This window comes from Alexandromys fortis, unplaced genomic scaffold, assembly GCF_014885135.2.
Source record: "Alexandromys fortis isolate MF-2015 unplaced genomic scaffold, M_Fortis_MF-2015_v1.1 scaffold_34, whole genome shotgun sequence".
NCBI classification, from domain to species: domain Eukaryota; kingdom Metazoa; phylum Chordata; class Mammalia; order Rodentia; family Cricetidae; genus Alexandromys; species Alexandromys fortis.
In genome coordinates, this window is record NW_026067933.1 from 8,174,616 (window position 1) to 8,192,524 (window position 17,909).

The following is a 17,909-nucleotide window of genomic DNA, read 5'->3' on the forward strand; positions in this document are numbered from 1 at the left end:
CCCTTCAGAGCATGACCAGGTGACAGGAAAGAGCAATGGCATGGAAGACATTAATTACTAAGTGCAGATTTATCATGGGTAGATAAACTGAAGTGTGATTATAACTTCCCATATATTGATAGCTTTACTATGTCAGATCTAAGTTAAATTGCCATTCTTAAAGGTTCAGTAATAACGATGACTCTAAACATCAGTTTCTTTACAACATAAAAATAAAACTACATTCCTGTTATAATTCAAAATTAAGGATATATTTGAGCAAATACACAGGGCAGTTTCCAACCCCGACATACCTCATCCAGTTCTGGGCAAAGTATGTCCGTCAAGGCTGTTCTCCATGAGATTTTGAGTCTTCCATCCAGTCTGAGGAAGCGATGGCTTCCTTTCTTCCCTTACTCTCTCTCACAGCTGGATATTATTTTACAGCCCTGAAAAGCCAGTTCTCCTAACACTAAAATTTCATTCAATAAGCCAAAATTTAAACATATGTGGCAAAACCCTGGTGGTATGTGCTGCAGGCACTATTTGAATGCAGCCAACTGCGGCCCCAGAGCATCAATACTTGGTACTCCTCATCTGTTTGGGTGCCACTTCTGCTTCGTGCATCAAATTGCACGTCATTTTTAAATTCACAATTATTTCTATAAGTTAATAATGCAAATGAGATATAATGAAAATCTTATGATTTACTATTGTAGTATAGCAAATATGACTTTTAACTAATATTGAATATATATATTTTCCAGGTAAAAACAAAAAATTCACCATATAGTTCATATGATATCCCAAACAGCCTCAGATTGAGAGTTAAAATAGCTGATTATATTAATTATAAGTGGCTACTATGAATGTTCAAAAAATATACATGCCCAGTAACCTTCCTAGCAGAGTCCCTAACAACAAGCACTATTCACATCCTGTGTAATTCCACGGGAATTCTATGGGGAAAGTTCCATATATGGTAATTTCCCTGATGGATTCCCCACAGTTTAGACAGGATATGAATCTGGTCCATTGTAGCAATGAAAACAACAAACCACTGAACACGTGTGGTTTTTGCTGAACAAACTACAGGCGAACCCTTAGGGAGTCCAACAGTGCGGTGAATATAAGAAGCCAATGGATATTTTTATTCCGCTTTTGAGCTAGTGGGTAAACATGAAAATATCCACAAAAGAAATTTACTCCTATCCTCCTATAAGATACCGTCGTGGTTCTAAAGATACACTATTAAGTATCAACAGAGAAAAATCTCAGGGAAAGCTCACACCAGACCCCTGTTGTTAGAATGGAATTAGACAGAATAAGGCAAGTCAGAAATATTACATGAGCTCAACACCCCAAGCTCCTACGTAAAAGCATCTCGACATAAATCCCTGCAAGGAAGAATGGCTTTTATATATCTACATACTTTAGCTAACCGTGCACTCTACTTAAAGCCATGCAATAATATCTTTCTTTTATACCCATGTTCTAAGTGTGGACTTGGGAGTTTAGTACAACACCAGCTAAGTGTTTCTATTTTTGCTTTGAGATGAAAGTGTCAATCCAATATAGCTCAATACCAGCAGCCAGATTAATGTCGTAAGAAAGGAAAATAGCTGGTGTTCCTAAATTACCTAGTTATGCGTGACAAATACTAAGGGGGAAATAAATATAGTACTAAAATGTCCAACATACTAACAGAAAAAAAAATGAGTTCTAAGAGTTAATAATAATAATTAGGTTTTTATATTGAGAAATGGTCCATTTTAAAGGTGAATTGGGGCAACTATAGTCCCTACTCATATTTCAACTTATTCACACATGTTACAGTAAAACAACAGAGCAAAGGTCCGCCCTGCACACAGTCAGCTGTAAATCGCGTCCCTGTGTGATGCACATACAGGAGTGGGACACACTTCGTTCCAGCAGCCTCGTGACCAAACATTACAGGGTACGTTCATTTGATTAACTCTCCTACAACTGCTCAAAATCAAATTTTCAGAATCTCAGTATCATGGTACCATGGCTGCTATTACTACTCAGCTGTCAGTTCCAACTTAATGAATATATCTATAATTAAATAATGGCAACATTTGAACTTTGGTGCCCATCACAGACCAATTATAGGAGCAGCATCCAACAGACCTTTCTCATTACCCATCCAAGGTGACGCAGGCAAACTAAAGAGTAAGTCTGGAGTCCTTGCCATCACCTCACTGCTGCTAAGATCAAATGGCTGAGGCTCACACTAGTTACTATTTGGTTGTTTTCCTCCAAGTCTCACAATTGCCTTAGTCTAGAATGTTCTCTTTAGTGAATCTGTAACGAAAGGTAGGAGAGATTGGATAATGCTGTTTTCCTCGGGGATATCCTATTTCTCCACAGGTAAGGTACTAATCTAATGTTCAGGTGCTTTGGGAGACACATTAATGGGCACAATTCCCACCACTGCAGACCTTAAATGGTCCCTTTCATTGGCATCCTTGAGAAAAAAAAAAAGTCAGGTACGGTTGGGGGTGCAGATCTGAGCACAGGCAATACTAATTGTATAATGTGCATTACAGCTGAGTGTCTATCCTCTGAAGAATACCGACTTCATGAGGCTGGGGGTGCAAACCCGAGCACAGGCAATACTAACTGAATAATGTGCATTATAGTTGAAGTGCCTATTCTCTGAAGAATAACTAACTTCACCAGGGAGCGTGTAACCAAATGGCAACAACGCAAACAGTTTTCCTCATTTAATAAAGAGAAGAGAGAAACTTTTTCCTCCTGTTACCAATTTTCTTTACTTCACAAAAGTTGAAATTTTGCATTCCTCTTAAAAACTTTTCAAAAAATTTTTCTTTAATTTTTGTAGAATTCAACTGATTTTTCTATATAAACTTTATTTAATCAAGTTAAGTACTCCAAATATGCATCTAATGATTGCTTTACTCAATAAAACTTTATTTATAGCATTTACTACCTTTTTACACTTAAATTATTCTGACTCTTACAAACTAAAATTGGATTTATTCAAAGTCAACAAAGAAAAAAAGCACTAGTCCCATTTTTAGACACGAAAAGTTTCAGCAAAGGAAACATTTATTAAAATAATTATAATATGGTAACAGAGTGACAGAAAACCTCGTAGCTATCATGCTTCCTACTCTGTCATGATGAGTCTCCTAACACTTATACAGACAACTTCATTTCAAAGTGGGGCCTAAGGAGATAATGGCCAGTCAATTCAACTACAGGAAATCGATCTCCACTAGTCAGAAATAAGAGAGTAGGACTTTTAGACAGAGAATGGAACAATATTAGTGGAACTAGAATAGAAGACTACTTGCCTGGTAGTAGGAATCCCTAGGTTGAACCACTTCTACTATAAAAACAAACAAAAATTATAGAAAATGAACTGTATCAGACACTAATGCAGATTCATTACTGATTTCTGCATAGTTCTGTAAGTCTTTAACTTTCAAGGCATTTGCTCTTTCAGATAAATTTTTGTCATTTAATAAGACTATTTACATTTTTACTTAGGGGTTGTTTAGGAGGGAGGGTTATTTAAGATAAGCAACATCTTGGTGAGATAGAAATATAATAATGTAGACCCAGGACACCACAAACACCTGACCTCACAAATCTAAGACATAATATCAACTAAATTATATATCCAACAAGTTAAAAATGAAGATGTGTTTCCTTGTCTTACCCGTAAAAAGCAAAAAGGCAAAAAAGGAAATTTAAAAGCTGTTAACAATGAATCTGAGAAGTTATGAATCAGAATGGTGATTATCACTTGGCTGGAGGAGAAGGAATAATGAATGGAAGACCATAATGCTTTCTGAGGAAACAGAACTGTCCATATCTCCATCCAATTAGGGTTCTACCAGTACAAACATGGGCACAAATGCTAAGAAGCCATGCTAATACTTATCCATACTATGATACATCAATCATACCTCAGATTAAAGAACAGGCAACTAAGGAATGCTGAGAGCAGGAGAAATAGTCTTCCCCAGGGAAAAGCACACCAATTGGTTATCCAATACCAATGGTCAGCCCTGAACACACATAAACAAGTAACGTTATACAGATAGAGTAGGCTGTATTTAGGTATTTAGAAATAAATATATACATAAACATATACATATATGCATGCTAATAATAATTAATGAAAAAAGAGATCATAAATTTGAAAGAGAACAAGGAAGGGTATTTGTACAGGAAGAATTGAAGGGAGGAAAAGGAAGGGGGAAATGATGTAAGTATATTATTAACTAAGAAAACCAAAGGAAATAATTTTTAAATAGAAAATCTGATACAAGTAGGGCACAGCAGCCTGAAATCAGGAATAAGACTCACACCATCTCTGCAGGAAGCGTCTCCTAGTGTGTCCAGGCTCTACTATCCACTGCAAACAAGGTGGATAAAGACTTCCTAAGACAGTTCTGTAAGCATCAAAAGTGGTCTGGGAGGCTCCTTCTAAACTAATTAAAACTTCAAAGAGTACTATTCCTGCATATTCTGAATGTGGAGCGTTTTCAAGCCCACAAAACAGCACCCAAGGTGAAGTAACAAAGGTGAAGGGCTATCACTACAAAGGAAGCACCACACTCAGCTCAGACACGCTTAGCACAAGGTACCTCCTCATCTAAAAGAAGACAATCACTTCCAATCCTAAATGTCCACAGGGAGCATGGATACCTGGGGGCTTCTAGTGACAAGGCAAAGACAAAAATCAATCCTCAGTCAAAGCAAAAACCTTTTTGGTAAAAAGCAATTTTGCCAAGAACTTGCATGACAGTGTTCTATTTGCTGAGTAGCATTCAGTTCTGTTCCATAATGGTAACTATGGAGACCAAAAGCACATTGGTGAGACTATCAAAAGGTAAGGTTTGATAATGAAATAAAAAACTGTCTATTTGGAAGAATAGGCCAGACAATGGAAGAGACCCTAGTATAAGAGCCCAACAATGCATTTCAAATGCCACTAAGAGCGTTAATTTTCCTTTAATACACAGTATGACTATTTCTGCCCTCACCTAGTGTCTTTCATCAATTAAATTCCATTCCTGAAATGAGAAACTGGGAGATCTCTGCCACTGAATGATCTGTTTCTTGGATGACAAGAATTCCAAATGTATCATTAAATAAATTTTGAAATACTTTCAAATTACTAAACATATGTTTAGTGGAAACATATGTTGAGTGGACACTAAATCTCACAGTGAGTTTGTCTTAAACTTGATTACAAAATACGGTAGGTAGCACTGGAGATGGGAGGCTTCTGCAATAAAACAAAAAATGAGCCTCTTTAAAAGCAGTCATGAAACAAAAGAACTGAGGGTTATTAGTGTTCTTCAAATGCTACAATAACCAGCAGCTATCCAACAGTCACTTGGACGACTGTGACCAGAAAGTTAAGGTCAAATTACAAATTCATCAGAAATAGATTTCCTCAGTGTCCTGTCTTAACCCAGCCCCATTCTCCCCTACAAAGCCAGGCCAGTAGGTCAAACCTCTAGACATTTGTAACTGTCACCTTTGCTTACAGATGGTGGCAAAATGTTCTGCGGAGCCTGTACAACCTCGCTGAAAGCTATGTTACTTTCCATCAAACGTTAAATCGTTCTCAGCTAGGTAGAATATCATCATTTTAAAAACAGTTACTTAGCGTGTCTACAACTGCTGTTCATCCCAACCCACTGTGCAGGGCCCGCTCTGCACCAAAGCAATTTTATTGTATAAGTTTAAAACCTATACAAAGCTACCGTTCTGTGATGTTAGCCAACACATCAAAATTGAAGCCGTCATGAAAGCACTCTGTCTCGAGTAAAAAGCTATTTAATGTTCTTAAATCGACATGTAGTATCTACCCATGTGTTCTTGTGAAAATATGGAGGAAGATATACAGACCCCTTTCTCTCTCCGTGAATGAAAATTATAAGCCCTTATCTTACAAACACTGTAAGCTCAGAGTCTTCTAGCACCTATTGGAGGGTTTGAGGACATTAGGAGCCTCTGACAATGGATCTCATCAATTAGCAAGGTCTGGGAGGCTCCCTGAGTCCTGTCTTCTTACCTCCTCCCTCTTGGAGGCCTCGTTTTGACCACATTGGCATGCCTAGCTTTAAGAATGAATAATCCTCTTCATGGAAGTCTCCTACCCAAGACCAGTTCTTCTGTAATTAGAGGCAATGCAAATATTATCAACCTAAGGCAAAGCGACAAGAGCTCGAGCCAGTGAAGCCCTGACAGCACACAGATTCCATAGACGAGAAGTAGGATCCATTTACTTACATGAGGATTCAGTACCAAACATGGCTGGCTCCAGAAGCTGCTTTTTAAAAAAAAAAAAATTAGAAGAAAGGAAAGAAAGGGGAAAGGGAACTAAGCAATCGTAAGAAGTGCATGTGCTCCCGAGAGCAAGGAGATGAGCTGGCTACACGGCGGGGGTCATGAAGCCAGACAATGCAGTCCGAGCTATGTCCAGCTGCCAGATTCTCCCCTAAGAGCGTCAGCTTTCTCCCGAGAGTGGAAAGCAAGGTCTCCTACACCATCCCAAACCGAAGAGCTGCTTTTCAAAATCCGCCAGGCACAGGAAGGCCAGCGAGGCTGCTGTGGGATGCAGTGAGGCAGGGCTAGGTAGCGCAGGCAGGGCAGGTCTGAGAGCCTCACAGACACTGCAATCCTCAGCCTGCTGTAGCAGTAAGACAATAGCAGGGCTTATGCATACGCCGGATGACGTCAGGGACACTGCACACACGGACTGCCGGCTGCCTGAACCAGAGCTTCCAGGGCTTCAGGGGAGCAGCGCGATTCAAAAGGGAATTCCTTTGTCATAAAATACACAAGACCAAAAAGCACAAGCACGTTCCCCTCCTGAAGAGCAATTCATCCTCTGATGCCACTCAGGGAGAGACCTCAGAGAAATTTACATACTGGCCTCCTATCAACTACCACAAAGATATGCGCGGCAGGGATGTTGGTTGCAATATGGCAAATAAAGCTTTGCGGGAGAATTAACAAGTATCAGAAATGAGAAAAATAATCTCCACTGAAAAGTAATTACAGAGAGTTCAAGATTGTTTTCTGTAACTTATGGTAGGCTGCCATCCAAGGATGTACATTCGATCACATATAGGTGGGGAGATGCATGCTACACACGTTTGCAGCATTAAGTGTCCAGGACCGTGTTAGTGAGATAATAGTGCAAGCGGTTGGCACACAGCCTCAAATAGAAGAGGTTACACTTTTACTTATTGGCAAATGTTATTCAAATACAAAAACCACAGATTTGTGTACACACAAATTCGAATTCCTATTCCTTCTGCCTTATTTTAAATTTTACCTTTTGAAATTTTCTGTCATTTTCAGAGTAACTCAGATATTGTAAGGCTGTGTTCAATACCTGCGTACTTGTAGATGAATGGACATTTTTAACTAACATAGTTCTTCTTAATCCACTCAAACAAAAATAATTGAAAATAATACCAATATGATTCTTGACTCACTGAGAACATAAAAATCCTCCTGCTTTATCTGACTTCATTCTTCTAAATCTGGTTTTAAAAACACACATTAAAAGTATGTGGACTTTCTTTACAGTGCCTACTTAACACAAGTAAAGAAGGAAGCTTGTTTCAATGTTTTAACAATTCTGAGCTGTACGAAAAGAGTATTGTGTGCATAGTGCAACACTTTAAAAGTCATGTACAAGAGGAAGTTCAAGGGTTCAAGACTCCCCTCCACCCATTCTCAACATGCATACCTTTTTCAATAATTTTTGTTTACAAAGAACTGTCTTAATATGGATACAGCTTTTAAACATTAAATTTATGGCAGGAAGGTGGAGGTGCAAATTACCACCCCAAGAATAGCATTAGTAGTTCCTTGGTTAATATAATAGATGTAGACCCGCCTCGTTGTCTTAGCTGCCTGCAAAATAGCTCATTGTATTCGCTGTACAATTTTTCAAGGTAAACTGGCCCAGCACCCTGAAACACTGAGCCACGGTGAATAATCAGAGTGCACAAAGCTGGTGCTGCAGAAAAGAAGATCAGTACGCATTGTCTGTCTGCTTACTGTGTGTCGGGAGCCATTTGGAACCTCACACGGGCTCATTCATCTAATCTCACTGACTCCATAAAGAGGCACTGCCATTGCCTACATTTGAAAGTTAATTTGCCAAGATGGTGTAAGTCATAAACAATATGCTGAGATTCACATCGGGAGGTCTGGTTCCAAAGCAAAGCTGGTAACCTGTCTACTGTAACACCTCTTGAAAAAGGAACAAATAATTGCCAAAATTATACAGCATTTTAAAAGTTCAAATGAAAAAAAGGGAAACAAGGGAGTAGAAAATGTGGATAGTGACTCACGAACAAAGCAGTCAAAGAAAACCAAAACACGATAGAAGCACTAAAAATTTCAGTGTCAATGAAATCGTAAATATATAAAAGATGTCTGCCTTCAAAAACATCCGTCAAGCCACAGCCAAGGACGAATGTTAATAATGTTGAGATGTATCTGTATCAAGTGGCAATGGGTAATACACTTAAAGCTGATAACCTGAAAACCAAAGCTTATCTTATGTGAGCTATTTATTTATTTGCTTACTTGCTTTTACCTTGGGATGGATCTACTTTAGGTTGTATACAAAGTCACTCAAATAATGGTTGGATATGGCCATGAATATTAGAGAAAGTAGAAAAGATGATCCCCTGAGGATAAGATACTCTCCAACGAAAGCTATGATGATCTGCATGCAACAAGTACTTTAGCAGCTGACTAGGTATTTCTTGTTTCAACTCATGCATGAGCCGAAAGCGCATATCTCACAAATCAATATCTCTTTTTGGCACAGGATGATAAGAATTAAGTTAAGGGTTGCAATGTTTTGCAAGAAGTTTTCTTTTTGGATATCTTAGAGGCGCCCATCTGCTAAAAACTGTAGGCATCTAACATGTCAGCATTGGATAGAATTCACACCACTGGACCTGTGTGACCTGGAGGCCAGAGGTGTTTCTAAATGCCTTAGAACATTTGGGTGCTCATCACTGAGTACTCCTTGCTGACAACAATTATTTCAGAAGTTTTATTTGCTTTATTATTTATTTTACTAAATAAATAATAAAGTTTATTTACTTATCTCCTCTAGTACACTAAGAGAATAAGGCCAAATTTTAATGTGTTGCCTAACAAAGATGCAAAGGAAGAAAATGAAGAAAAATAGACTGACTTGAAGTTTCTAAACTGCCCCACAACCTGCCAAAAAAAAAAATCACATAGATTCTAAAACCAAATTAATTTTCTGAATTTGTAACTCTCTCATTACTAATGCCTAAGACTTTGCCCTTCTGCTCACAAATACAGTATTATTAATTTCAGGATAAAATTAGCAATGAGGGCCAGCAAGATGATAGTTGATAAAGTATTTTCTGCTCAAGCCTGAGGACTTGAGTGAGTTCAATCTTCGAAGCCATGTAAAGGTGCAAAGAGAGAACCAACTGCACAACTTCACCTCTGACTTCCACATGCACATCATGGTACATACACCCTCACACACATATAGCACAAAAACAAGCAATAGGAACATTATTAAAATTGTTTTATAATCTGACTTATATGATCTAATTTATAAATGAATTGAAATTAACAATGAGAGAAAATGCTAATAGTCCAAATAATTTTTTGTTCAAAATAATCATCATAAAGGGCCACGGGGAGGGCCCACTGGCTAAAGCAAGCTGTGCAGCTACAAGCCATGTCTGGGAGCTCTGGGTTCAATTCAGAGATTCCAACTTCAATGAGAACAATGGAGAGTGATTGAGGAGACTCCTATGGCAACCTTGGACCTCCACATGCACACACAGGCAAAAGCGAACATGCACACCACAAACACATACATATAAAAAAGAAGAAACTATCACAAAACTGGAATCATATTGATAAATATAACTGTGAAATCTTTTTCAATTATCATTCTACTTATTCCACCCTGTGTGAGAGCCCATAATAGAGGGTCACGAGCCACAGTGCACATGCAAAAGTCAAAAAGTCTTGGTGGAACTGGTGCTCTCCTACCTACACGTGGATTCCAGAGATCAAACTTGGGTTGCCAGGCTTGATGCCATGTGCTTTTACCTGCTGAGCCCATAACAGAAGTCAGACAGCACTTCTAAAAGGAACCTCATGCATGCATTTCTTTCCTCACCTCTTTCCTGGAGCCTGCAGCTTTACTCTGCGGTCACAGTATAAACTAATGCCTCTTCCCTAGAGCTTACACTAATCCTAGTTGATGGAACAGAGAAACGGACACGTAGTATGTCAAGCAGCTATGAATATTACAAAGATAAATAGGAAGGAATCGGAGGAAATGGGATGAAAGGTAGAGCATTTTAGCAAAATTTCCAGGTGGGTCCTGAAAAGGTGACATTTCAACAAAGACCTGGAAAAAATGCAGGGGAAGCCATAGGAGTCACATAGAAACCAAGTGGAAGGTACGGCAAAGTCAGAAGCAGGAATGTATGTGGTCCTTGAATGTTATTTTTACAGAGAATCTATTTTTAAACCACCAAGTGTGAGTTTTCTATGGGAATCTACCCCTTTGGGTGCTCTGAAAACGTGATGCAATAGGAGAGGGGTCACACTGAACTGTGCTGGCGGCAAGTGCAGCCTCTACTCTTGTACACCCGGAACTGAAAGCGTGAGATGCTATATTCATATGTAGCGAACTAAATGTACCCATGTTTGAAATGAATAAAGTAAAATAATTATGGAAGATGATATTCAAAATAGCTTCATTCTACATCAGTTAATCTAGTGAATGTATTTACTGATATGACAGAATTTAAACCATATATTCTTTCTAAGTATACATACAAATTTTAAAACCATCATATCTTAGTTTTCATCTTTCCCTCCTTTTAAAGGCTTTCTTAGTATCTCCCTTAATATCTACTTGTTAAAGTTGCATCTTAAAAATAGCAGGATGCAAGAGTAACTCAAAATATCAGTAGCCCTTCTTTATACAGATGATAAAAGGGCTTAGAAAAAAATCAGAGAAACATCATCCTTCACAATAGCCACAAATAACATAAAATATCTTGGGGCAACTATAACCAAACAAGTGAAAGACCTGTGTGATGAGAACTTTAAGTCTCTAAAGAAAGAAATTGAAGAAGACACCAGAAAATGGAAAGATCGCCAGTGTTCTTGGGTAGGTAGAATAAACAGTAAAAATACAAGTCTTACCAAAAGCAATCTACAGATTCAATGCAATGCCCAGCAAAATCCCAGCAAAATTCTTCACAGACCTTGAAAGAACAATACTCAACTCCACATGGAAAAACAAAAAACCCAGAATAGTCAAAACAATCCTATATAATAAAAGAACTTCTGGAGGCATAACTATCCCTGACTTCAAACTCTACTATAGAGTTACAGTAATCTAAACAGCCTGGTATTGGCATTAAAAGACAGACAAGAGGACCAATGGAATCTAATCAAAGACCCGGATATCAATCTACACACCTATGAACACCTGGTTTTTGACAAAGAAGCTAAAAATATAAAATGGAAAAAAGAAAGCATATTCAAGAAATGGTGTTGGCATAACTGGATATCAACAAGTAGAAGAATGCAAATAGATCCATTATCTATCACCATGCACAAAACTCATGTCCAAATGGATCAAAGATTTCAATATAAAACCAACCACACTAACCTCATAGAATAGAAAGTGAGAAATAGCCTTGAATGCATTGGCACTGAGACCACGTCCTAAATATAACCCTAGTAGCAAAGACACTGAGAGAAACAATAAATGGGACCTCCTAAAACTGAGAAACTTCTGTAAAAATAAAGGACACAGTCAACAAAACAAAACAGCAACCTACAAAATGGGAAAAGATTTTCACCAACCCCACATCGGACAGAAGACTGATCTCCAAAATATACAAAGAACTCAAAAAACTTGACATCAAAAGAACAAATAATCAAAAAAAAAATGGATTACAGACCTAAACTGAGAACTCTCAACAGAGGAATCTAAAATGGCTGAAAGACACTTAAGGAAATGCTCAACACCCTTAGATATCAGAGAAAGGGAAATCAAAACAACTTTGAGACTCCATCTTACACCTGTCAGAATGGCCAAAAACACTGATGACAACTTATGCTGGAGAGGATGTGGGGTAAAGGGAATAATACTCCTGCATTGCTGGTGGGAGGGAGTACATATTGGTACAGCCCCTTTATATCAGTTTGGCGATTTCTCAGAGAATTAGGAAACAACCTACCTCAAGACCCAGCAATACCACTTTGAGATATATACCCAAAGGATGCTCAATAGTACCACAAGAACATGTGCTCAACTATGTTCAAAGCAGCATTATTTGTGGTAGCCAGAACGTGGAAACAACCTAGATGCCCCTCAACCAAAGAATGAATAAAGAAAATGTGGTACATTGACACAAAGCAGCGCTACTCAGTGGGGAAAAAAAAGTGACATCATCTTGAAATTTGCAGAAAAATTGATGAATCTAGAAAAAGCCATATTGAGATCAGAAAGACAAACATAATATGTGCTCACTCATAAGTGGCCTTTACACATAAAGCAAAGAAAAACCAGCCTACATTTCACAACCCCAAAGAACCTACACAACAAAGAGCACCCTAAGAGAGACATTCATGGATCTACATAGGAAAGAGAAAAAGACAAGATCTCCTAAGTAAACTGGGAGCGTGGGGGCCAAAGGAGCAGGTAGGAAGGGAGGGGAGAAAAAGGGAGGGGAGCAGAGAAAAATGTATAGCATAATAAAAACAATTAAAAAAAATTGATAAAAAATTTAAAAATTATACAATAATATAGCATTTCTTGAAAACAACAGAGAAGTTTATTAATGACAACATAAAAGCAATTAAAAATGAAAGACTTAGTACTTCTAGTATTGGGAAGGAAATAAAATTTCATTACTGAAAGCATACTCGGATGGTCAAGATGGTTCAACAGGCAAGCCCTTCGCCATGCAAGCCTAATGGTCTGTGCATTCTATGCTAGAACCCATGGAAGGGAAAGAAGGAGTCAACTCCATAAAGTTGTCCTCTGACCTCCACATGATAGTAGAGACATGCACATCCACACTCACACAAATACACGCCAATTGCATGCTCACACACACACACACACACACACACATTTTCACACAGTAACAAGGTTTCGAAATTTTAAAGCATACTTAAAGGAAGGTTGCCTGTTACAAAGTTGGCCGTTTTACACTGAACTGTGGGATATGCTCCTTCCTCTTTCAGCCCACAATGCTGCAGGGAACGAATCTTCTAGAATCTAGGTAAAGTTTGGTGTCCTAAATAGACTTACTCTACAACTCTCATTTCAGATTTTGTTAATGTGTGTGTGTGTGTTTTCTTTGCCTACTACTAGTATACCAAGACTTTTGTTCCAGAAATGTCCATAAATTTTATTTTCTGTATGGCATAACCTGCACTCAAATACTTGACTTTAAACTTTTGGCAAAGAGAAAAGAAATGTGAATTCACCGTGGGCTACAGTTGAAGTCTCTCTGGGTATGACTCAAACTGATACAGGAGAAAGAGCGGGGTACGTCTGAGAAACTCCCTTGCAAGCTTATCTGCAATTAGTCACAACGTGTATATGACTAATTCACACATATTTAAGGAGTAAACTGGTGTATACTTTTAAGATTACACAACACAATTTCAAAAGAGCAAATTTAAGTATTCCCTTTAAAGTAATTCTACATAGAATCTCTTCTAAATTTCATTTTTGCCATATAGTTCATAATGAAGCATTTCTCAAAGCACAACTCTATCAAACCACAAAACCAAACAGTTCCCGAAAAGGAGCATGCCCGGGGAAGCCTGTCTTGTGATGCCGTGTACACACACACACACACACACACACACACACACACACTTCTGCTTATCTCAGCTCAGCAGTAACCACCGTGGCTCTGCGCCCCTTTGACTGTTTTTGTGAAGTCATCTTTAGAATAGGCTCTCCAATTCCCATTCGTTTCCTGTCAGTTTAGGTTCAAATTGGGGGGGGGGGAGACTAACTAATTTTTCTAAGTGAAATAATTAAAACAAACCCCACAGGCTATCTACCAATCCCTTGCGCTAGTTCTCAGTGTTAGGAAGTCACATACTGAAAAGAGCCAGTATCTAAGCATGAGGTCGCTGTTCATTCATTTCATGGTATGTCTATGCAACTGGTCTACTTGAAACATTATCCCGACAGAAACCTAATAAAACTAATAAAGGTGATAAAACAGTCATTGCAAGTATATCTAGAACCTAAGACCACCAACTCATTTACCCGAGTCCTGAAATAGATCTCAGTTGGTAAGGGCATATGGTCATTACTGAGACAGCTCTGCCTGGTGTGATCTTTAATGTCACATCGCCAAAGACCCTGAGCCATCTTTTCCTTCATTGACTATTGTTGATTTTTTTAAAACTGTTTCTCAAAACAGGGTTTCTCTGTGTAGCTCTAGCTATCCTGGAACTTGTTCTGTAGACCAGACTGGCCTCGCCTACCTTTGCCTCCCAAGTGCTGGATTAAAGGTGTGTGCCACCACCACTTGGTTCTTCAATGTCAGTTGTTATGATACTGAGTACTAGTACATCTTTTTTTTTTAATGTTTATTTATTTATTATGTATACAACATTCTGTCTGTGTATATGCCTGCAGGCCAGAAGAGGGCACCAGACCTCATTGCAGATGGCTGTGAGCCACCATGTGGTTGCTGGGAATTGAACTCAGGACCTTAACCTCTGAGCCCCCTAGTACATCTTAATATAAGATTATACCTACTACTACTATATCTTGATATAATCTACTCTATCTTCATATAATTATTTACCTGTCCTAACAATAAGACAAAAGATGTATTTTCCCACAAGCTTCCTTCCTTTCCCAAGTATCTAAAACACCTAGACAATTTGCAATTCAGAGTTATTAAATAAACATCACAATTGCAGCGATCTGCTTTGTTCTGGTTTTTGAGACAGGGTTTCACATTGGAACCTTGGGCTGGCCTGAAGTTTGCAAGGGTGGCCTTGAACTCACAGAGCTCCACCTACCTCTGCCTCAGAAGTACTAGGATTACAAAATTGCAGCTACCTTGAAGAAAATACGGTCCTGATGGCTAGGACAGTTTGCTGTAAGAGCCGGAGGTGGTGGATGACTGCCAGGAAACCATCTTCTGGGCACAGCAGGCAGCTGCACATGTGGACGGACAGTGCCTACAGCAGCGTGTATTCGACCTGTGCCAGCCCAAGCCGGGCCACAGCAACAGAGACAGAGCGGGGATGAGGCAAGGCCCCCTCGGCCTTTCCTTTCCTACTGTGAGTAGCTCTAACATGTGAGCTCCTGGCTCTCTGCTCTCCCCAGAGGAGAATGAGCTCCCACTTCTCTGTTCCCTCTTAAACCCCAAAACCATAGCCTTACCACAATAGCTTACATTGCTAACCCATACAGTAAATCACTTGATAATTAAAGGTCTGAAAGCCCCAGAGTCGGATGATAACCATTCCCCCTCTTTTCCACACTGTAGAAATGATAATATGGGGTTTCCCTACATTATCCATAACTCAATTCTTACCCTCCTCACCACACGTCACAACTAAGCCTTAGATTATACCTCATCCAGCTTCCTCTCGCTGATGCATCAAGAGCAAACCTTGCCTAAGAAGTCTCCCTCACAGCCTCCAGTTTCACATAACACACTCTAGTCTACGGACAGTCTCGGTATACCTTTCATCTTTTGGCGATTCGAGCTTGGCTTTGCTTACAGGGCATCTTGGGCTCACCTCAAAGTGTGAAAAGACTCCACTTCAAGGGGTCTGTGGCTGAAGCAGATTCCTGCAGACTGAAGACAGTTCCTGTTAGTGAGCTCCACCCAAATACCTCGCCTCACCTACCCTGACAGTACAACAACCCTAGGAATAAGCAAGCGGTGTCCTCTCATCCCTGTGACACAGACCGGTGCTATCCCCTCACCCAGGAACAAAAGACTGGTACAAACAAATGCGTGGGTGAGCCTGAGAGGAAATCTGCTCTTTCAAACTCCAAATCTTCAACTAAGGACTCTTAAATGGATAGCACCTACTTCCAAGCTTTCAAAAAACGGTGGCAACATTCAAAGCTTTCAGTGGCTGCCAGGCACAGGCTTCTTTATAGTAGCAGGGGCCTCTCTTCTTCCACGGACCTCAAGAAACCCAACACTGAATAAAAAGAGTGGGAAGGAGAGGGGCAGTGTTCAAAGACTTTGAGTAAAATATCCTAATCATTAATGTTTTTCCTCTACTAGAAGATGGGGTGTACGTGGATATTTCAAGTATTGAAGGTTAATTGACAAAAAGAATTAACTAATCTTAACATCATGAATGTCAAATATAATCAAAATTAAAATGCTGCTGAAATATGAATAATTAAGATTTCTCTTTACTAACATGAACCCAACCCTAATAGTCTTATTCAGTTCACTGAGAGTGAAAGTCACAATATATACGTTTGAATCGATGTTCTACTGTAAAGACCAGAATCAAATTCTAGGTTTCTACAACAAACAGGAGGTAACGCATCAAATATAAACCTCTGTAGAGCAGCTTCATCAGGCAAACCCCCACCCTCCCTGTGTGGCTTTGGTCTGTTTACCTGGTTCTCAAAAACAACCACTAGAAAATAAGCAGATGAAGTCAGAAAGGTAGTTATGAATGAACTGTTATCAGTGTCCCTGGAGGGAAGAAAATAGAGAAATTCTTCAAGAAAATATGGCAGAATTCCGTAAGCATCCCAGGTAAGCAAACGAGGTTAACAAGTTCATGGCTCTCCCATGCATAAACCATGGTTACTGTTTTATAATGGGTTCATAAGGTCTTCCTCTACAAGGCCAGTAGTAAGGACTTGAGCTGCCACAGCACCTTCCCAGCCCCCATCACAACAACACGAGCTGCCGAGCTGCCAGTTAATACAGAAGTTCCCATCGACATTCTAAATAAATGAAGGTAGCTGTGTTCTGATGAAACAGTATAGACTCTGAGGAAAATCGAAAATAATCATCACATATCCCAAAATATTGGTCTTTTAAAATTTTTATCACTATTAGAAAATAGCTTGGAGCCCACACAAAAACAAGTGTGTGTTCTGTGCGCATCTCTGTCATTGATTTGAACGTTCTCTTGAAGAAGTCTGTGGCTCTATGAGTCGCAGAAGTAATGAACTCCATCAACCTCTGTCTCAGGTATGGGGACAGGAACTCAGAATCCCTGCATTTCAGAAGACACCGTGAGAGAATGCACAGATTTGATAGTTGAGTACCTTCTTCATTCCCTATTGCATTTGAATTGGTGATAGATAAATGTTAAAGCAACTTCCAAGAAATCCTTGACTATTTTCACAGAACAAAGTCATGTCCAGTCATTTCCACCCCGCATATATTTCTAGTCATCAAATCTCCTAAAAAAAATAAAAATCCCATGAGATTTCCAAGCTTCCTCACAATTACATTATAAGCCAGGAAACTGCACAAACACGCTCATGGTATATATATAAGCAACAGTTATTTTCTAGGGTGGAAGCTGGTTCTGTTTACCAACACAAGCTGAAACAGAATTATTGAGAAATAAGAAATTTCTATTAAATTTTAGCCACACAGTTAACTTCTTTAGGAGATTTGGTGTTTCAAAGCAAAACCTGATTTGTGAAACTAGGAACTTGGATTATTTCTGAGGTCCTTGCATCCCTAAAATATAACAATGCCACAGTGCGCTGCACCAGCCACATATCCAACCAGGTTTCTGGGGATGGTGTTTCCACTCGCCCTGTCCTTCAGGTAAGAGGAGGGTAATTTCCCCTCTCTTATCTCTAGCTTTCTGAAAGACCA

The 17,909-nt window shown here is 39.1% G+C and overlaps 1 protein-coding gene across 4 annotated transcripts in view; it reads right to left on the bottom strand.

Moving 5' to 3' along the window:
• Window positions 1-17,909, bottom strand: part of St7 (suppression of tumorigenicity 7) — a 240,246-nt gene that overhangs the window by 180,109 nt on the left and 42,228 nt on the right. Inside the window, exon 1 of one of the 4 annotated variants that reach the window (XM_050145886.1) lies at window positions 6,280-6,316. The exons of the other annotated variants lie outside the window; for them this stretch is intronic. Within the exon in view, the coding sequence (XP_050001843.1) occupies window positions 6,280-6,301 (22 nt within the window). The 5' untranslated portion in view covers window positions 6,302-6,316. Of the gene's footprint in view, window positions 1-6,279; window positions 6,317-17,909 lie in introns of those variants that run through there. 4 annotated transcript variants of the gene reach the window in all.